Source organism: Seriola aureovittata, chromosome 5, assembly GCF_021018895.1.
Source record: "Seriola aureovittata isolate HTS-2021-v1 ecotype China chromosome 5, ASM2101889v1, whole genome shotgun sequence".
In the NCBI taxonomy this organism is placed as follows: domain Eukaryota; kingdom Metazoa; phylum Chordata; class Actinopteri; order Carangiformes; family Carangidae; genus Seriola; species Seriola aureovittata.
The window spans coordinates 30201187-30223701 of record NC_079368.1 but is presented as its reverse complement, the minus strand read 5'-3'; the positions used below and the strand labels follow the sequence as shown (position 1 = coordinate 30223701).

Sequence of the window (22515 nt, the reverse complement as noted above, 5' to 3'; positions counted from 1 at the left end):
AAGAGAGGAAGGAAAGAGAGGAAAGAAAGAGGAGAAGGAAAGAGAGGAAGGAAAGAGGAAGGAAGGAAAGAAGAGAGGAAAGAGGAGAGGAAGAAAGAGGAGAGGAAGGAAAGAGAGGAAGGAAAGAGAGGAAGGAAAGAGGAGAGGAAGGAAAGAGGAGAGGAAGGAAAGAGGAGAGGAAGGAAAGAGGAGAGGAAGGAAAGAGAGGAAGGAAAGAGGAGAGGAAGGAAAGAGGAGAGGAAGGAAAGAGAGGAAGAAGAGAGAAAGAAAGAGGAGAAGAAGGAAAGAAGAGAGGAAAGAAGAGAGGAAAGAGGAGAGGAAGGAAAGAGGAGAGGAAGGAAAGAGAGGAAGGAAAGAGGAGAGGAAGAAGAGTTTCCCTGATCTCACACTTCCTGATGATGACATCACACAGATAAAACGTCTCTGTTGCAGTACCGACACTGACCACTGAGACCAGGTGGCAGCACTGTGTCACATTACTGGATTACTGTTCCTGAACGTCACTCGCCATCAACACACATCAGCGTGATCAGATTATAATCCCGGATCAATCAGACTCACCTGACGGCTCTTCTCTGTTGGTTTCCTTCCCTTTCCTTCTTCTTCTTCTGTGGTGCAGAACAAACACCTGTAGCCTCTTCTTTTCTTTGAGACTTCACAGCAGCTTCAGCCAATCACAGCATCTTATCGTCAGAGTCCAGATCAATCAATCAGTGATCAATCAGTGATGTGTTCAGCAGCGGTGCAGGTGGATGTATGGACGGAGGCGTCCTGTCCTCTGTCAGGTCGTAAATCAGGCAGGAGGGACTTAATGAGGAGAGGGGAGGAGAGGGGAGGAGAGGGGAGGAGAGGGGGGAGGAGGCTGCAGCTGCAGTGACCTTCAGACCAAGAGTCAACAACATTGTGCAGAGACTGAAATACACCCCCCCCCCGCCCCCCACCAACTCCCACAATCTCACCCCATCCCCCAAATTGGCCGACAGGAAACCTACTAGACCTTCAGAATAAAGTGTTACCTGAGGTCATGTCTGTGGAGACAGTCGTCTCAGCTGAAGCTGTTAATGTTTTACATGTCCTGATTTTGCCTTTGCTTCTTTTCTTTTCTTTTTTATCTCTGTCAGTTCTTGTTTAATGAATTATGTAGAACTTTCACAATAAAACTGAATATAAAAAAATATGTAGCATTTCAGAATAAAGTCAAGCTAAAACATTTGTACTTTAGTTGTTAGTCTTTCTACTTTCTGCTTCTTCGCAGGTTAATATTTGACATAAAAACATGTCATGATTTAATGAATCATAATGTATCATAAGTTGTTATAGTTTGAACCAGATGATATTTTATAAGGTTGTTCAGGTAAATTCCTCCAGAATTCTTAGAAAAGGTTCGTGTTGAACTGGACGGTTGTGAAACATCAAACAAAAGCAAAAAGTCAAACTGACTGAAGAACCTGAACTCACGTTTCTGTGCACTGTAAAAAAAAACATGTTAAGAGTTATTGACTCAGTACAGAAAAAAAGTTAAATGAATAATAATAATAATAATAAAACAGCCTCCTGTGAATCGACACTCTCAGTTTCTACTTCTACAAATAAAACTGAACATCAGTTAGCTTAGTGGCTAACAGCGAGCTAAAGGAAACGCTCCTGTGCACCAGTCAAGTGAACGCAGCAGGAGATCTGATCACGTTACTACAACCAATCCGGCTTCAGACTGAGGAAGGACCGCCCACCTAATTTACATATGGAACAGAAACATGTGAATAAATAAATGACTGAAAAATGTAAGACAGAAATAAATGCATAATTTTATAAATACATATAAAAATAGAGAAATTGCATTTGACCACAAGGTATTTATTTTGTATTTATTAATGTATTTAATTATTTATTTCTGAATTCATTTATGTCTTTTTTTTTTGTCAACTTGTTTCAACAATTTTCTAGAAATCAGAGAAAAACTAAATAAAGGAAAAATTATTTAACTCAAGAAAATTGAAAGAAAAATTATGATTTTAAAATAAATACATTTTTGTGCTTTCATCACTTAATGATCAGGAATCATTATCGATTAATATTATTTATTTATTTTATAATATGGATTTGCTGAGGGTGAAACAGACACTGGGAGGAGAGAGAGAAACTTTAAAGGTTTTTTAAAAGTTAAGACAAATAATGTTGAACAGAAAAACAAACTCATGTTACATGTTGATTTATTACTGGAATCTTAATGAAACATTAAGTAGATTCTCATGATGCTGTTCACAAAGTTCACATTTTTACAGCTTCAGCTAAACACTTATTAATTCATTTAAATCTAATAACTGAACATTGTTCGTATTTCCCTCATGATTAGGATAATTAGGAAATATTTGTTTGTTTTCAGGAACTTTCTACAAAAATAAGTGAAATAAGGAGTTAATGGTTTTTATACCTTCACATATTAAATCTTTATGTTTGATGAGAAACGGCAGAAGCTCCGAGTCGAGAGGCTTCATGTCAGAGAGGAAGAAACCTTCACACGACCGTATACAACCAACATGTAACAGGTCACATCAACTCCTCAGAGGTCAGAGGTCAGAGGGAGGGACACTTCTTCTTCTACAGTTTATAACAACGTACGTCTACAGTTTGTGTTCGGAGGGAAAATATCAACAGTGTGACGTCACCTCAGACCAGTTCATATACGATTCAATACAAACATCATCTCATCATCATCATCATCATCTGTACAAGTCAAAAACAAACCAAAGAAATCTTTACAAAATAAAATAAAAACAATGTTAGAAAAACTGTGACATCATTATTTAACCATCGACTGAGCTGCACCCACAGACTCACTTTAAACAACTCCCAGTATTGATTATTGATCGATTATAAAACGATCAATCAATAAATACATTAACGTAAATGAAGAAGACAATAAAAGCAAACAAATAAAAACTAAATGAGCACAAACGAAACACTGAGCCTGGAGTCTTCAGAGGGTGTTAAACCAGAACAGGACCAGAACCAGTTTAATGATGTGGAGACTGGTCTGAGGTCAGATATTTACCATCATCATCATCACTGACACCTGCAGAGTCACATGACACATCTACAACAGCTGAGCAGGCAGCCGCGTGGGGAACGTCGCAGTTTTAGTCACAGACACGTTGATCCTGAACGTTTGTTTTCCACCAGAACATCTGACCTCAGACCAGTGTCCACCTCACTCAGCTGGTTCTGGTTCTGTTCACACTCACAGATCCTGGTTCAGGTTAAAGATCCTGGTCTGGTTTCACACAGAGACAGTCTGTTTATTCATAGTGAACCTGAACCTCCATCTTTACTGACCTGAACCACAGAGCATGTGAACTGGTCTCTGGATCTGAACCTGGTCTCTGATGTGAACTGGTCTCTGGATCTGAACTGGTCTCTGATGTGAACTGGTCTCTGATGTGAACTGGTCTCTGGATCTGAACCTGGTCTCTGATGTGAACTGGTCTCTGGATCTGGACCTGGTCTCTGATGTGAACTGGTCTCTGGATGTGAACTGGTCTCTGATGTGAACTGGTCTCTGATGTGAACTGGTCTCTGGATGTGAACTGGTCTCTGGATCTGGACCTGGTCTCTGATGTGAACTGGTCTCTGATGTGAACTGGTCTCTGGATGTGAACTGGTCTCTGGATGTGAACTGGTCTCTGATGTGAACTGGTCTCTGATGTGAACTGGTCTCTGATGTGAACTGGTCTCTAGATGTGAACTGGTCCCTGGATGTGAACTGGACCTAAACTAAACCTGTTTCCAGATCCAACTAGAGGGGACCTGAGACCTGAGACCAGAACCAGACAACATGAACCAGACTTCAGAGGAAAAGGTTCTAATTCTTAGTAAATGATCCGGATCTGAACCTGGACCACGACCCCTCCCTCCCCCAAGTTCAGTGCAAACAAACAAACAAACAAACAAACAAACAAACAAACAAACAAACAACATGACCTCCATGATGGAGGTAAACAGGACTCTACTTCCTCCGTCTGACGGACTGAGCTGGAGTCTGGAGGCAGACGTCACTGACACACACGAGAGTGAATGAAGGTCGTTGTTGTTGTTGTTGTTGTTGTTGTGGAGGTGGAAGTCGTGTGTAAACACAAATAAAAACATCAGGTCTTTGTTCCTGATAGACGCAGGAGGTTTGCAGCGAGTCGTGCAGCAGCTCAGTTTTCAACACGGCATCAGAGTCGACGTGAAACGACACGAACGTCACTGAGAACAATGAAGAGTCTGAGTTCAGCAACAACAGTGTTTACATCCCATGATGCATTGCAGCTGGAGCCGCCACATGACAGCATCCAATATTATATAAAATAGATCTGAATTGATTAATCAACCGGAAATGAAAAATACTTTAACAGCTGATCAATCAACATTCGATGGATCCAGTTACTCAGATGAAGATTGCTGCTTTTCTTCGTCTCTAATCAATAACTGAACAATCTTAATATCTGAACTGTTAATTGGACAAAGACAAACCAGATAATCAATCAATCGACCGAGAACATAATCAGGAGTTTAAGTAAACGCTGCTTCAACATTCATGCATCAGTAATAACAATGTGATGATCGTGTGTAACAGATCATCTGCAGGGCTTTTATTTTTACAGTGTAATATTAGGGCTTTTACTTTGGCAAAGGAACTAACTTCACAAACATGTTACATAATCCTGCTCCGCTGTGACAATTATAACCACAGGCCGAGGTCGGTCAAATCAATATGAGTTTTCAGTAAACAGTGATGGAGCGGTCGAGCGGTCAGACCTTCACCTGTGCACACCTGAGGAGTGAACGTCCGCTCGGTCACGTTTCATTCCTCTATCACAGATCTATACAAACATGTCACTTTAGTTTTCAGTCAGTAAATCTGTGAAATAATGTTTCAAAATGAATTTAAGTTGAACTTTGATTAATCCATTTTATTGATTTGTCTGTAATTAATTAATAGAATAATAATAAGGTTGTTTCTGGAGTTTATATTCAGAGCAGAAATAGAAACATTTTCTTTGGTGAATCTTTTGTTCCATTAATTAAAGATAAATCAGATACATGTGGTGACAGGAGCGGTTTTAATTTACAGTAATTTTACAAGACAGAAATGAAATAATTTACTGCGACATGTGAATGAGTCACGTCAGGTCTGTAACTGTGAGGAGCATTTCATCAGCTCAACAATCAATACAGACAATAATCATGGGACTAATCGATGAGATGATGATCATCCTGACAATGACCGTTAACTAAGCATAAGCCTTGTCTTAGCTGTAAATCTGTGTAGCTTTGGTTAGCTTGACCTAGTAGCTACAGTAGCATTATCACCAGCTGTGATGAGAAGAACTAGCTGAGCAGCAAACCACTGTTAGCTTTAGCATCAGAAGTCGCTTTAGCCACACAGGTCTGAGAAATGCTCAGAAACCCAGACAGAAAACAGATTGGTAACTACAGTTAGCTCTATCTTTAGCATTAGCATTAGCCATGTTGGTCTAATGAATGTTAAGAAAACCTCTGTGAAATTAGTGTAAGAACAGGAAACAGACTATGGTTAGCCTTATCCTGAGCATTAGCATTAGCAGTGTTGGTTTTAGTCACATGTAATCCACAGTTAGCCTAAATAAGCTAAATTTGCTACACACTAAGTTCCAAAGAACAGAGGCCATATTGAGGTCTAATGCCACCCACTTCATGCTTGTTTACATTAAATTGCGGTAAATTCTGCAAAGGTAGTGTTAGCCTTAGCTAGTGTAAGAGATAGCCATGTTGGTTTTACTTAATGAATCTTGTTATTTCTGTTTATCCACAGAAAAAAGGCAACTATGGTTAGCATTGACTATAGCCATAGCATTAGCTGTGCTGGTTAAATAAATGAGAGAAGGGTGACTGCCTCATTTTCTACATTAGCATCAGTGTTAGCCTTTAGGTCCCATTCAGAAATTATACACTTGTTCAGAGATGGGAAACTTGTTAGCTTTAGCTGCTATCTTAGCATTATCCATGTTAGCTCAACATGTTGGTCTTTGTTCCGATAAATGACAACAGTTTGTGACTAAATTAAAAACAATTATCACACGGCTACAAACAACAAACTTTACTTCTTTCTCCTTAACTTTGTCTCTTTTGAAACTGCTTTTGTTCTTATTGTGTTATGTTGTTCCCCTGAATGAGAATGATAATAAGTTTTACCTTGTATGTTTAATATTTGACCACAAACTGAAGGCGTCAGGTCTCAGGCTGATTCTCATATGAATGAGTTACAGCGGTGGAAAACAGGTAAAACACTTGAGTTGTTCTTTAAGGTTCCTCAGGAGGTTCTGTTGTTCTCAGTGAGGTTCTCAGCTCTCTGTTGTTGTGTGTTTCTCATTCGTAGCGACAGGGTTCAGCTACGTGGCTTCTGCAGTGTGAAAACCTCCTAACTCCTGCGGAACTGCGTGGACAGGTCTGTGAGGAGTTAGGAGGTTTTCACATGACATCAGTTTCTGTTAGTGGCAGTGTTGTGGAGGTAGACAGAGACTGACATCATCAGCAGGGACACAGTGGAGGTGGAGCGGTGACTACATTGCCCAGCATGCCCTGGGACTGTCAGGGTGGAGGGGGTGGAGCCTCTGGGTCAGGAAGTATTTTATAACACGGTGAAATCAGATTTACAAGATGTTGTTGCTCAGTGTTACAACTTCCTGTTGCACAAAACTATGTTTTTATATCATTAGAATATTTCACACCAACAGCAGTGTCATCAACAAAGGTCAAAGGTTAATCAACATTTGAATTAATAAATATAAAGTGACAAAATGAACAGGGAGTTTTTGGTGTTTAATCACACATTTCTTTGGGGGGGTGGAGTCTCTGCTGCACCCCTGTGGACAATCATCTCATTAATGTTTCCTGTTCCTTTCAAAATAAATCTTTCATTATTACTCTATGTAAAATAGAGAAATTAAAATAAAAATTTAAAATGTGAGAATGTTGCTGTTTGACTGGAGAGCGTCTGATCTGAAGCTCTAAACACTGTGATCACAGATCAATAACAGATCAGCTCCAAAGATTCTCTTCAATAATCTGAATCGTTCATTAAGGAATTGTAAACAAACGTTATTGTTTGGTTGATTTTTCTCAGGACTTTGAGGATTCTGTCAACGTCTTTAACAGAAATATAGATTTCTAACATTTTTAACATTTTGGAAAATATCGTAAAATTTTTCTTTAAATCGGAAGAAACTAAAATAAAAAAAAATAAAGTAAAAAGACGTGTGTGTGTCTGTGTGTGTGTGTCTGTGTGTGTGTGTGTCTGTGTGTGTGTGTGTCTGTGTGTGTGTGTGTCTGTGTGTGTCTGTGTGTGTGTCTGTGTGTGTGTGTGTCTGTGTGTGTGTGTGTGTGTGTGTCTGTGTGTGTGTGTGTGTGTATGTGTGTGTCTGTGTGTGTGTGTCTGTGTGTGTATGTGTGTCTGTGTGTGTGTGTATGTGTGTGTCTGTGTGTGTGTGTCTGTGTGTGTGTGTCTGTGTCTGTGTGTGTCTGTGTGTGTGTGTGTGTGTGTGTGTATGTGTGTGTCTGTGTGTGTGTGTCTGTGTGTGTATGTGTGTCTGTGTGTGTGTGTATGTGTGTGTCTGTGTGTGTGTGTGTCTGTGTGTGTGTGTGTATGTGTGTGTCTGTGTGTGTCTGTGTGTGTATGTGTGTGTGTCTGTGTGTGTGTGTGTGTGTGTGTGTGTGTGTGTCTGTGTGTGTGTGTCAGAATAGATGTTTTTCTTGTATAATGTTTGACGTGTGAAGAAAATGCAGTTTAATATTTATAAACAGTAAATAAAATGAATATATCACGAGATAAAATGATCCAGAGCTTTCAGCTGCATCTCATGGCTTTCATCAATGCCTTGGGTTTTTCACTTTATAAATAAATAACTATAAAATATATAATAAATAAATATAATACAGTATTGGCAGATAAAAAAAAAAAGGGGGGGGGTTAATGAGATGAACCAAACTGTTGGTTCAGGTTCTAAAGACTACAGAACCCACAAGCCATGACAGAACCTCAGTCTGGTTCATCTCTGGTCCATGTTACACAACAACTTCCTGTCCCAGAGACTCCACCCACCAACCACACTCTGATCAATGATCAGATTCCTGATCAACAGGTTCCCTATCGACGGGTTCCCGATCAACAGGGGGTTCCTGATCAATAAGTTCTGTGTGTTTCTGTGTGGAGTGGAGAGCGAAGGCGTCGCCAGCAGGTGGACCGGCTCTGAAACCGATCAGGACGTTTGATGAATCAGTGCGATCGATCAGCGTGACGGACAGGAAACTGAACAAACTGTACAACATCACAGACACCTATCAAAATAAAAGCCGTCTGAAAAAGTTCTTTCAAATTATAAGACCCTCTGGTTGGAGGAGGCTGATGGCTACAAGTGGAGCAAGGCGAGTGTGTGTCCGTGTGTGTGTGTGTGTGTAGTGGGTGGAGAGGTTTGGAATGACAGATGGTGTGTGTGTGTGTATGTGTGTGTGTGCGCGTGTGCACGTGTGTGTGTGTGTGAGATACTGTCCAAAAGACATGATGCCATCACATCTCCTTCCTGTCTCAGAGGAAGCTCAGCTTGTCCAACTGTGTGTGTGTGTGTGTGTGTGTGTGTGTGTGTGTGTGTGTGTGTGTGTGTGTGTGTGTGTGTGTGTGTGTGTGTGGCTCAGCAGTAGCAGTGAAGCTCTCTCTCTCTCTCTCTCTCTTAGACAACGGTGCTGACGGAGGGATCTGATAGGTTGAGCTGGCCGGTGATGTCAGTCGGGTACGGCTACAGGCAGAGGGACAAAAAGAGAAAGAGAAGCAAAGGAAACACATTAATTCATTCAACACACACACACACACACATCAGCTGTTTACGCCGCGACACACACAGTGACACCAACCTCAGGGCCAAGAGTCCATTAGTCGGATTGATTCATTTATTATCATCGAAGCATTTAAGCTTCTCAGGAAACTGAATCTGTTTGAGTTTAAAGAGTTTAAAGATCAAACCTTCTGTAGACAGAAGTAAGAGAAAGGTTTCCTGATCGTACCTCGTTATCTCGGGATAACGAGCTTTGTCATCTTAATATTTGCGAGTGATTGATGATTAGTTGAGAAACGTGTCGATACATTTTGACTTTTCGCCTGTTGTGACTTTTTGCTTTAAATTATTTTTGGGAAATTATGCAAAAAGCAGCTTTGTAATAATTCTGCTGCAGAAACACAACATTTTAAAAACAGGTTGAAGTTGAAAGTAAAACACGGTTTGACAGAGGAGCCGATCGTCAGCTGATGATGATGTCATAAGTGTGATCTACTCTGCTGGACTTTATTTTATTGATCATCTGTTGGTTTGGGAAGTTTTGTGAGTCCACCCCTCCCCCCCCGTCCCTCCTGCCTGTTGGTTACCATAGAAACAAATATATGCCTTAAAACGAGCCGTCAGGACTTCTGGAACTTTGTGATGTCACAACAAAGCAGTCACCAAGCCCCGCCCACCTGGACCCACCATCCAAACCTTGCAGGATTTGGTTTCTCTGAGTGTTTTTACCTGAAATCTGCTTTATTTTTATTGGATCACTCAGAAAACAGTCAGCCAATCAGAAGAGAGGCTCAGAGCCTCCTCTCTTCTGATTGGCTCACTGACCTGTTGTTACTAGAGCTCCAGAGAGAAGCCTGAGAGAGGAGATGTAAAACTACACTGAGATGGTTTTTATATCTTCTGATGGATCAACACTTGGGAACAAATATTTTATACTTACAAACGAACATCATGTTTACGGCAGGAAATAAAACTATTTAAGACTTTTGTAAATTAAATTCAAGATTCTTTTGAGGCCTTTTTTCAGGAAACTGACTTCAATGCTTTAAGACCTGGAAACGCCCAGAGGACCGATCAGGTCCGACCACACTTTGAATTTTGTTTTTGTTTCTCTGCAGCCAAACAACAACAACAACAACAACAACAACAGCAGCAGCAAGGACCTGAGCAGGAGGCTGTTGTTGTGTTTGGAGTCTACAGGTGAGTCGTGCTTGCAGAGGAGGACAGAGGCAGTGTGTGTGTAGTACAGCATGTAGAGTCTGGACACCATTCAAATCCACTGAGAGGAAAAACACTCATATAGAAAATAAAGAGATGATCACAAAGAGAAATGAGTTAGAGCCCCCCCCCCCCCCCCCCCCCCGTCTGTTACTGAACATTAAAAACATCTTAACAGGTAATTATCGTTATCGTCAATCAAAACATTTTAATGTCAATAACAGTGTGTGAGAGTTTGACGCCTCAAAAAGACACATTGGACGTCTTGTTCTATTTGCTGCCCTTCACATTAAAGTGACAGGGTATCTGGAGGGGGGGTGGGGGGGTGGAGGGGGGGGTAGAAAAGAAGATTTGGCACATTTCACATCTCTGAGCTGTTTGTCAGAAGCAGCACAATCTTAAAAACACTGTGATGACGAGACACCTCCCTGAGGGGAAACACCACAGAGTCAAACCGGTGTCGTCCTGCCAGACGGAGGCTGAAACAGAACAGAGTGAAGCAGGCGGCCACAGACGGGTCACAGCCATCAGCTCTGCAGACAGAAAGTTTATTGATGCTGAGCCTCAGAGACCAGAGGAGTAACATCCCTCATTCATCAGCTGCTCCTCAAACCGCCGTCCGGACAAGACGCTGAAAACCAGAAGAGTGAGAGGAGAAACCACGTCTCCGCCGGCCGACCTCTGAGGACCAGAGCTGAGCGTTAGTGAAATCAAACCCTCGAAGAGGTTTGTGGGATATTTTGAGTGTGGACAGTGAGATGAAGGGAGAGAGACAGGAGAGGAAGGAGAGGACAGGGAGGACGAGGAGACAGACGACAAACAGCAGGACACAAACAGAGGAGGGATGACAGGACAAAAAGGTCCACAGGAGAAAAGACACCACACAGTCTGACCCTCTTCACTTCTCCTTTGCAAGAGGACGATATAATAAAGTAAATAAATAAAACCGGCAACAACACGAGCCCTGACCCGAGACAGTTTCTGTCTTCACTCTTTCCTTCGTCTGTCTTTACTGGGACAGGTGAGCTGATGGAGGTGGACATGACTGACTGACAGACGGCGGCTAGGAGGAGTCAGCAAGGAGATGATGGAGCTGGAGAGGAGAGGAGAGGAGGAGAGGAGGAGGAGAGGAGGAGAGGAGAGGAGGAGAGGAGGAGAGAGGAGAGAGGAGAGGAGGAGAGAGGAGGAGAGAGGAGAGAGAGGAGGAGAGAGGAGAGGAGAGGAGAGGAAGGAGAGGAGAGAGGAGGAGAGAGGAGAGAGGAGAGGAGGAGGAGAGGAGAGGAGAGGAGAGAGGAGGAGAGGAGAGGAGGAGAGAGGAGAGAGGAGAGGAGGAGAGGAGGAAAGAGGAGAGGAAAGGGGGGAGGAGAGGAGAGGAGGAGGAGAGGAGAGAGGAGGAGGAGGAGAGAGGAGGAGAGGAAGGGGGGGAGGAGAGGAGAGGAGGAGAGAGGAGAGAGGAGAGGAAAGGGGGGAGGAGAGGAGAGGAGAGAGGAGGAGAGGAGAGAGGAGAGAGGAGAGGAGGAGGAGGAGAGAGGAGAGGAGAGGAGAGGAGGAAAGAGGAGAGGAAAGGGGGGAGGAGGAGAGGAGGAGAGAGGAGAGAGGAGAGGAGAGGAGGAGAGAGGAGAGGAAAGGGGGGAGGAGGAGAGGAGAGGAGGAGAGAGGAGAGAGAGGAGGAGAGGAGGAGAGAGGAGAGAGAGAGGAGGAGAGGAGGAGGAGAGAGGAGGAGAGAGGAGAGGAAGGAGAGGAGAGAGGAGGAGAGGAGGAGGAGAGAGAGGAGGAGGAGGAGAGAGGAGAGGAGGAGGAGAGGAGAGAGAGGAGAGAGGAGAGGAGGAGAGAGAGGAGAGAGGAGAGGAGAGGAGAGAGAGGAGGAGAGGAGAGAGAGGAGAGAGGAGGAGGAGAGGAGAGGAGGAGAGAGGAGAGGAGAGGAGAGGAGAGGAGAGAGAGGAGAGGAGGAGAGGAGAGGAGGAGAGGAGAGGAGAGGAGGAGAGAGGAGAGGAAAGGGGGGAGGAGAGGAGAGGAGAGGAGGAGGAGGAGGAGAGAGGAGAGGAGAGGAGAGAGGAGAGGAAAGGGGGGAGGAGAGAGGAGAGGAGGAGGAGGAGAGGAGAGGAGAGAGGAGAGAGAGGAGAGGAGGAGGAGGAGAGGAGAGAGGAAGGAGAGGAGAGGAGGAGAGAGGAGAGGAAAGGGGGGAGGAGAGGAGGAGAGGAGGAGAGAGGAGAGAGGAGAGAGGAGAGAGGAGAGGAGAGAGGAGAGAGGAGAGGAGAGGAGAGGAGGAGAGAGGAGAGGAAAGGGGGGAGGAGAGAGAGAGGAGGAGAGAGGAGAGGAGAGGAAGAGAGGAGAGAGGAGAGAGGAGAGGAGGAGAGAGGAGAGAGGAGAGGAGAGGAGAGGAGAGGAGAGGAGAGGAGGAGAGAGGAGAGGAAAGGGGGGAGGAGAGGAGAGGAGGAGAGAGGAGAGGAGAGGAGAGAGGAGAGAGGAGAGAGGACACATATGACAAACAAAATATTGGTTCTGATAAATAAAATGTGATACGGACAAAAGAGTCTGAGTGAGAGGAGAGGAAACAAGAAAAGGAGAAACGAAGATAAAAGATGAAGAGGAAAGACATGAGGAGGAGGATGAAAGGAGGAGGAGGAGGAGGAGGAGGAGGGTAGGTGATCTTCATCTCCTTACCGTGGCGTCCTGGGAGGCCCTACGGCGTTTGAGGTCGGAGGTCGAAGTGATGGACCTAAAAGAGGTTTTCAGTTTGGGCTCGGGCTCTGCTCTACCACTTTTCCTATCCTAAAATAAATCATACGATAGGTGCACACACACATTAACACGCAGGTAACACTGAACTCACTATTACTGACTGAACTCACTGTTACTGACTGAACTCACTATTACTGACTGAACTCACTATTACTGACTGAACTCACTGTTACTGACTGAACTCACTGTTACTGAACTCACTGTTACTGACTGAACTCACTGTTACTGAACTCACTGTTACTGAACTCACTGTTACTGACTGAACTCACTATTACTGAACTCACTGTTACTGACTGAACTCACTATTACTGAACTCACTATTACTGACTGAACTCACTGTTACTGACTGAACTCACTGTTACTGAACTCACTGTTACTGACTGAACTCACTATTACTGACTGAACTCACTATTACTGACTGAACTCACTGTTACTGAACTCACTGTTACTGAACTCACTGTTACTGACTGAACTCACTATTACTGAACTCACTGTTACTGACTGAACTCACTATTACTGAACTCACTATTACTGACTGAACTCACTGTTACTGACTGAACTCACTGTTACTGAACTCACTGTTACTGACTGAACTCACTATTACTGACTGAACTCACTATTACTGACTGAACTCACTGTTACTGACTGAACTCACTATTACTGAACTCACTATTACTGACTGAACTCACTGTTACTGACTGAACTCACTATTACTGACTGAACTCACTGTTACTGACTGAACTCACTGTTACTGAACTCACTGTTACTGACTGAACTCACTATTACTGAACTCACTGTTACTGACTGAACTCACTGTTACTGACTGAACTCACTGTTACTGAACTCACTATTACTGACTGAACTCACTGTTACTGACTGAACTCACTGTTACTGACTGAACTCACTATTACTGACTGAACTCACTGTTACTGAACTCACTATTACTGACTGAACTCACTGTTACTGACTGAACTCACTGTTACTGACTGAACTCACTATTACTGAACTCACTGTTACTGACTGAACTCACTGTTATTGACTGAACTCACTGTTACTGAACTCACTGTTACTGACTGAACTCACTGTTACTGAACTCACTGTTACTGACTGAACTCACTATTACTGAACTCACTATTACTGACTGAACTCACTGTTACTGACTGAACTCACTGTTACTGAACTCACTATTACTGACTGAACTCACTGTTACTGACTGAACTCACTGTTACTGACTGAACTCACTATTACTGACTGAACTCACTGTTACTGAACTCACTATTACTGACTGAACTCACTGTTACTGACTGAACTCACTGTTACTGACTGAACTCACTATTACTGACTGAACTCACTGTTACTGACTGAACTCACTGTTACTGACTGAACTCACTGTTACTGACTGAACTCACTGTTACTGAACTCACTGTTACTGACTGAACTCACTATTACTGAACTCACTGTTACTGACTGAACTCACTGTTATTGACTGAACTCACTGTTACTGAACTCACTGTTATTGACTGAACTCACTATTACTGACTGAACTCACTGTTATTGACTGAACTCACTGTTACTGACTGAACTCACTATTACTGACTGAACTCACTGTTACTGAACTCACTATTACTGACTGAACTCACTGTTATTGACTGAACTCACTGTTACTGACTGAACTCACTGTTACTGACTGAACTCACTATTACTGACTGAACTCACTATTACTGACTGAACTCACTGTTACTGACTGAACTCACTATTACTGACTGAACTCACTGTTACTGAACTCACTGTTACTGACTGAACTCACTGTTACTGAACTCACTGTTACTGACTGAACTCACTATTACTGACTGAACTCACTGTTACTGAACTCACTGTTACTGACTGAACTCACTGTTACTGAACTCACTGTTACTGACTGAACTCACTGTTACTGAACTCACTGTTACTGACTGAACTCACTGTTACTGAACTCACTGTTACTGACTGAACTCACTGTTACTGACTGAACTCACTGTTACTGACTGAACTCACTGTTACTGACTGAACTCACTGTTACTGACTGAACTCACTGTTACTGACTGAACTCACTGTTATTGACTGAACTCACTATTACTGACTGAACTCACTATTACTGACTGAACTCACTGTTACTGACTGAACTCACTGTTACTGACTGAACTCACTGTTACTGACTGAACTCACTGTTACTGACTGAACTCACTGTTATTGACTGAACTCACTGTTATTGACTGAACTCACTGTTACTGACTGAACTCACTGTTACTGACTGAACTCACTGTTACTGACTGAACTCACTATTACTGACTGAACTCACTGTTATTGACTGAACTCACTGTTACTGACTGAACTCACTGTTACTGACTGAACTCACTATTACTGACTGAACTCACTGTTACTGACTGAACTCACTGTTACTGACTGAACTCACTATTACTGACTGAACTCACTGTTACTGACTGAACTCACTATTACTGACTGAACTCACTGTTATTGACTGAACTCACTGTTACTGACTGAACTCACTGTTACTGACTGAACTCAATGTTATTGACTGAACTCACTGTTACTGACTGAACTCACTGTTACTGACTGAACTCACTATTACTGACTGAACTCACTGTTACTGAACTCACTGTTACTGACTGAACTCACTGTTACTGACTGAACTCACTATTACTGACTGAACTCACTGTTACTGACTGAACTCACTATTACTGAACTCACTGTTACTGAACTCACTGTTACTGACTGAACTCACTGTTACTGACTGAACTCACTGTTACTGACTGAACTCACTGTTACTGACTGAACTCACTGTTACTGAACTAACTGTTACTGAACTCAGTTACTGACTGAACTCACTATTACTGAACTAACTGTTACTGACTGAACTCACTGTTACTGAACTCAGTTACTGACTGAACTCAGTGTTACTGACTGAACTCACTGTTACTGACTGAACTCACTGTTACTGAACTCACTATTACTGACTGAACTCACTGTTACTGAACTCACTGTTACTGAACTCAGTTACTGACTGAACTCACTATTACTGAACTAACTGTTACTGACTGAACTCACTATTACTGACTGAACTCACTGTTACTGACTGAACTCACTATTACTGAACTAACTGTTACTGACTGAACTCACTGTTACTGACTGAACTCACTGTTACTGACTGAACTCACTGTTACTGACTGAACTCACTATTACTGAACTAACTGTTACTGACTGAACTCACTGTTACTGACTGAACTCACTATTACTGAACTAACTGTTACTGACTGAACTCACTGTTACTGACTGAACTCACTGTTACTGACTGAACTCACTATTACTGAACTAACTGTTACTGACTGAACTCAGTTACTGACTGAACTCACTATTACTGAACTAACTGTTACTGACTGAACTCACTGTTACTGACTGAACTCACTATTACTGAACTAACTGTTACTGACTGAACTCACTGTTACTGACTGAACTCACTGTTACTGACTGAACTCACTGTTACTGACTGAACTCACTGTTACTGACTGAACTCACTATTACTGACTGAACTCACTGTTACTGAACTCACTGTTACTGACTGAACTCACTGTTACTGACTGAACTCACTGTTACTGACTGAACTCACTGTTACTGAACTAACTGTTACTGAACTCAGTTACTGACTGAACTCACTATTACTGAACTAACTGTTACTGACTGAACTCACTGTTACTGAACTCAGTTACTGACTGAACTCACTGTTACTGACTGAACTCACTGTTACTGAACTCACTGTTACTGAACTCACTGTTACTGACTGAACTCACTGTTACTGAACTCACTATTAGTCAGTTGTAATCACTAACTCTGCGTCAGTGTGTGTGTAACGTAGTGCAGTGTGTGCCTTTTCAGTGAGCTGAGGATAGTGCACCGACACTAATATATACACACAATACAATGTTGTATAGTGGCGTGCAGCATAGTGTAGTACAGTATTAGTATTGTATAATATAGTACTGTGTGGTACAGCATGACAAAGCATGGTTTAGTACTGCACAGTGTAAGTACAAGACTAATAGAATAATTCAGTGTCATATATGATACAATATAGTGCAGTGTAGTATAGTAAGAGTGATATATAGTATATATATTATATTAAAGTATACTACAGTACAGCATAGTATTGTGGTAGTATCTACGACTAATATTAGTATATTGTGTAGAGCGGTGTAGTATTGTATAGAAATAGTATACTATACAATAGTGTGATGAAGCACAGTATAATAAAATAAAGCAGTACAATAGAAACAGCATTGCATAGTGTAGTGACAGTAGAGTCTAGTATTGTACAGTAACAGTGTAGCACAGTGTGACACACATGGTGAAGTGTGTGTGTTGGTTAATGATGTCAGCAGACTGGTGACTCTCGCAGATTATATAACACTCTGCCTGAACACAGCCTGTTTCTGCTTCAGTGACCACATATAAACAAGTCTATGCCTTGTGTGTGTGTGTGTGTGCGTGTGTGCGTGTGTGTGTGTGTGTGTGTGTGTGTGTGTGTGTGTGTGTGTGTGTGTGTGTGTGTGTGTGTGTGCCCATATGTGAGTACAGGATCCTGTTCTTCAAATGTGGTTTAACCAATCCAGACTAACATGCTGTTATCAGGTTAAAATAAACCTGTTTATTTTCACTGAGAATAAATGTGGTTCTTCAAAAGCAGTTTTAGGTTTGACTTGTTGAACCTGGATTCAATTATTATTGAACTCACACTCACAAGAGTCCAAAAGGCAACATGTAAACTCTGCAGTAAGTGGCCTAATGTTAGCCACTTAGCATGACTGCTCACGCTAATGTTCTTGCTGGATGTTCCGAAACATTCAGAACCATCACAGCTGTTGTTGGTGTCGCTAACAAGCGGCTCACTACGTGAAAAGTATATTTTACAGACTCATCATCACAGGTTTATATTTCTCTGTGATGTAGCTCAGTGTCAGTGATGTTACATATAATATTGTTTCTCGGGCCTGGACCAATCATCAACCTCCAGACTGAAACATGAAGCTGCAGTTCCTCTAACGGCCACTAGAGTCTGGCTCCAACAGTGAGTCAGTCCCCATAGACTCCCATGTTAAAATGTCCAACTTTACAGCAGAAATAAACATGTTTACAGCCTGGTACAAAAACTGTTTTGGTCTCTAGAGATAATTTCCTCCTTCATGACACCTGTTTATATAATTCACCTGTTTATATAACTCACCTGTTTACATTTTTATTAAGGACTGAAGTTATGGAGGATTGAGGGCGTGGCCTCTTTGAGTGACAGGTGGGTGAGTGTATGCACTGAAGTTTCAGCAGGCCCACACAGGCCCCTCCTCTTTGACCATTTTTAGATTAGCTGGGAGTTAGGGGCGGAGTCAGACATAGACACTTAAAACATTCTCTGATGGCCCCCAAAAAAATATGTTTTAAAACTTAAATTTAAATCAAACGTACTCCGAATAGTCAACTAATGGTTGAAACTTACGACTACCAGTCGACCAGGAAAACATTTGGTCAGGGCAGCTGTAGTGCTGACCCAGCTGACTGTCCAGAAGCTGACATCTTTAAGGACTTGTTGCTATGACAACAGATCCAGATGAATTTTAAACCAGCTTAGAAGAAGCAAACAGTTCAGACTCATCAACAATGCAACCTGGATAATTTAGTCATCCACGTACGAAGAACAGAGCACTGTCGTGTGTTTGTGTGTGTGCGTGCGTGTGCGTGCATGTGTGCGTGCGTGTGTGTGTTTGTGTGCGTGCGTGTGCGTGTGTGTGTTTGTGTCAGTGAAGCAGACTGGTTCCTGTTTCAGATGAGTTGATGTTTCAGTAAAACAAAGAGTTTCACTCTGTTTTACTGGCCACAGCCACAAACACACAGCAGCAGGTAAATCAACATCATGAGGCTCAAACAAACAAACAAACAAACAAACAGTACAGGGGAGGGAGGGGGTGAGGAGGAGGAGGGGTAACAAAGATGGCGGATGGGGCTTGAAACAAGCAGCGATGATGTTCGTTCAACCTGAACACATCAGATCATTAAACCAACACTCTGCTGCTATAATGTCAACTCTCCTGTGTGTGTGTGTGTGTGTGTGTGTGTGTGTGTGTGTGTGTGTGTGTGTGTACAGAAAACACAGGGGGGAGGGGCAGCAGCACATGGATGATGGTTTGACTTCTAACATCATAAAAAACATCAGTTTGACCTTTGACCTGTTGAGGTTAGAGCTGGGTATCAGACCGACCACTGAGTCTCTGCTGGTCGATTTCAAATTCTGGTCTGATTATAAAACCATGTTTTTCTTATTGTCATGAAATCAATGAACAGATGAAACCAACATCTGTGTCTCTGTCTGTGTCTCTCTCTCTCTCTCTCTCTGTGTGTCTCTCTGTGTCTCTGTCTCTCTCTCTGTGTGTCTCTCTCTCTCTCTCTCTCTCTCTGTCTCTCTCTCTGTGTGTCTCTCTCTCTCTCTCTCTCTCTGTCTCTCTCTCTCTCTCTGTGTGTCTCTCTCTCTCTCTGTCTCTCTCTCTCTCTGTGTCTCTCTGTGTCTCTCTGTCTCTCTCTCTGTGTGTCTCTCTCTGTCTCTCTCTGTCTCTCTCTCTCTCTCTGTGTCTGTCTCTCTCTCTGTCTCTCTCTCTCTGTCTCTCTGTGTGTCTCTCTGTGTCTCTGTCTCTCTCTCTCTGTGTCTCTCTCTCTCTCTCTGTCTCTCTCTCTGTGTGTCTCTCTGTCTCTCTCTGTCTCTCTCTCTGTCTCTCTCTCTGTCTCTCTCTGTCTCTCTCTCTCTCTCTCTCTGTCTCTCTCTGTGGTTCCTCTCACTCTGTAGTTTAAACATTTTGACTTCCATCCAGGACTTCATGTTTCCACCTGTGGGTTTGTACGTGGCCGTCCTGCACACAGATGTAATATTTCCACATATGAAATACAGTATATGTACATATACGTGCACATAGCCTATGTATGTAAAAATTATATGGGAACCTTTTAGAAATTGGAACAATTTCATGTGTTTACATATATGTCTATACAAACATGTCTGCTTATATTGTAGACATATATCCATCACAAACCCTGTTTATCATACTATTGTATAATATACTATTATAGAAGTATAAAAGATAGACCTGTATGTTTAAAATTAATGAGAAATTAATTTAAAAAATCATATATAAACATATATGTATATATGCATGTTATTTTGATAAACCCTGGGTATCTAACATGTTAGAAACTTGTATCGTCACATATCAGAGGATGTATATATGTGATATTAATACACAGGGACGTCATGTTACATGTCTGCGTGGGCTGAGCTCAGCGCACTGCAGCTGAAGGAAAGACGATCTCAGCAGTTTGACACATGAGCTGCAAAACACTCACAACACAACGTTAGTGTTTCGGGTTCGAGTCCGCTGCTGGAGAGGAACCCATTAAACCTCAGTTCTGATCCGGTTCCAGTGGATTGTCTCGAGCTCTTCTGAGTGTCATTCTAGTTTTGTTTTTTTTTCTGTATATTTTTTGGGGCTTTTGTGCCTTTATTGGACAGGATAGTAGAGAGACAGGAAATGGGGAGGCAGAGAGAGAGGGGGCATGACCTGCAGTAAAGGGCCGTCCGATGCGGGATTCGAACCGGGGCCGACTGCAGCGAGGACTGTGGCCTCTGCACACGGGGCGCCTGCTCAACCCACTAGTTTTAATGTACTATCCTGGGCTGCAGTGGTTTTAACAGCACAAAGACCAGAGTCATACTGATGTTAGTGGGAGGAGTGGTGAGCTGGCAGTTTACAGTAATGATCAGTGTCACCACTCATTGAAGCCCATTGATGTTTGTGTTAAATCTCCACTTTTCTGTTGAATTAAATATGTCAGACTAAGTTTAATCAAAGTTAAAAAAGAAAACTTTTATTTTTATTTATATGGACGCTGCAATCACGTTTTTTTTTTTTTTTGCCAATACTGATACCGATCATCTATGAGTGAAATCGGCTGATGCTGATCATTTTTGGCAGATGTTGTATGTTCTAGCCGTCTCACATGCTTTGTAAAAAATACCACACGGCAGACATGTTGTTTTGTTTTAGGCGGGGCTAAACTACCCAGCATACAGCGCTGGGATTATCTGAGGCATTAGTGACTGAAACAGGGGGAATATGATACGTCAGGCTTCATGGACACACAATATTTGTTGACACATTGATTGTTGGTTTGAGTCTGAACGTGGGATTTGATGACAAGAAGAAAAACACAGAATATCATAAGGAGTCTAGTTTAAATGTCCAGCCGTACCCAGCCCTAGTTTGGATCAACACATTCAGTTTGAAATGGAAAAACAAAATCAATAAAACACATTGATCATGAATTAACAGCATATTTTCAGCCTGAGACCCAAACTGGGCCTCAGACCGGTGAAACTGGGTCCCGGGTGGTAAGAGGACCCACAAACCTACTTTAAGGTTTCAATCAGAATCTGTAATATTCTGTTTCAAGCATGTCTACCTCGATCAAACATTAAAGTCCATCAGCAGAGAGAGTTCAGTGTGAGACTTTGATCAGAGCATCAGTCAGTGACAGGAAAACAAGAATAACACCATGGACACTGATCTGCAGGAGCTGAGACGTCACGAAGTAGAGACACACTGATCCAGTTCAAACCGTCCTGAACCTCTAACTAACACTACTGTCCTCAAACATTCAGGTCTGGAGCTGGTCTTCAGGTTTACACTTGTACATCTACTGTGAAATACCACCTGCTAGCTGTTAACCAAAAGCCTGGAGACCCTCAGTTTCAGTTAATTATGCATTAAATATATTGTTCTCTACTGCACTCTACTCTGCTAATGCAACTCTCAGTCATAGAAAACTTAAAACAAAACTTTTTATCAAACTAAAGTTACATGATAACAAAAAATATAAAGATAGCACGCTAACAAGCCTGATAGCCATGCTATTACCAACAAGAGGGGTGAGGCATGCTAGCAATAGCTACTGGGTTAACAGATGTTAGCTTACAGATTATGTACGCAATGTTTTCTGGTGGTTTAAAGTTGTTAAATTGGCAGTGACTGTCCAATCACAGCTAATGTTGCATCCATGTCAGCTAACCTTTTAGCATATCATGTATGTAGGCATCGTCTTTATCTTGAGAATTGCTTAGCGAACGTGGCAACGTAATACAGACCTACAGACAAATATGGAGCTGAACACAAAGTTTGACACGTTAGCAACAGTAACTAAGGGGGTGGGGTTACAGTCAGTTCACTAATTTATGAAACAACAGGTCTTTAATTTCAAACAAAGGTTTAAAAAAAAAAAGCAGCTTCTCCTTTCTAACCAACACTCCTCAGTTTTACTGAAATCACAACTTGCTAAATAAGCTAACGTTAGTTCTATGAGAAGATTGAAAACATTTCATAACATGATCTTGTTTAGCTTACATACATGTTATGTATTATGTATGTTACATATTTTCACACAGTTTGTTACAAGAGAAAAGGCATCAACAGTAACTGATGAGTCCGGTTATCATAGCTCTACCTGGGGTAACGTCTCATAAATCAGGTGAAGATAAGACGCTAGCAGCAGCTGTTGTAAGTTCAAACTTAGCCTAGCTCAAAGGCACACGTTTGCTAAGTGGAGTTTTATCGTCACTAAATTA

General features: G+C 42.2%; 1 protein-coding gene across 13 annotated transcripts in view; it reads right to left on the bottom strand.

Moving 5' to 3' along the window:
- Positions 1 to 2061: 2061 nt before the first annotated feature.
- grin1b (glutamate receptor, ionotropic, N-methyl D-aspartate 1b) overlaps positions 2062 to 22515 on the bottom strand; it is a 59278-nt gene continuing 38824 nt past the window's right edge. For 2 of the 13 annotated variants that reach the window (XM_056376641.1, XM_056376643.1), the window contains 2 exons: positions 12729 to 12836; positions 2062 to 8810 (listed from right to left, as the gene is read on the bottom strand). In XM_056376641.1, the coding sequence (XP_056232616.1) occupies positions 8745 to 8810; positions 12729 to 12836 (174 nt within the window). In that variant the 3' untranslated portion in view covers positions 2062 to 8744. Of the gene's footprint in view, positions 8811 to 10386; positions 11158 to 12728; positions 12837 to 22515 lie in introns of those variants that run through there. The other 11 variants (XM_056376644.1, XM_056376645.1, XR_008827863.1 and 8 more) reach the window with 10 other exon arrangements.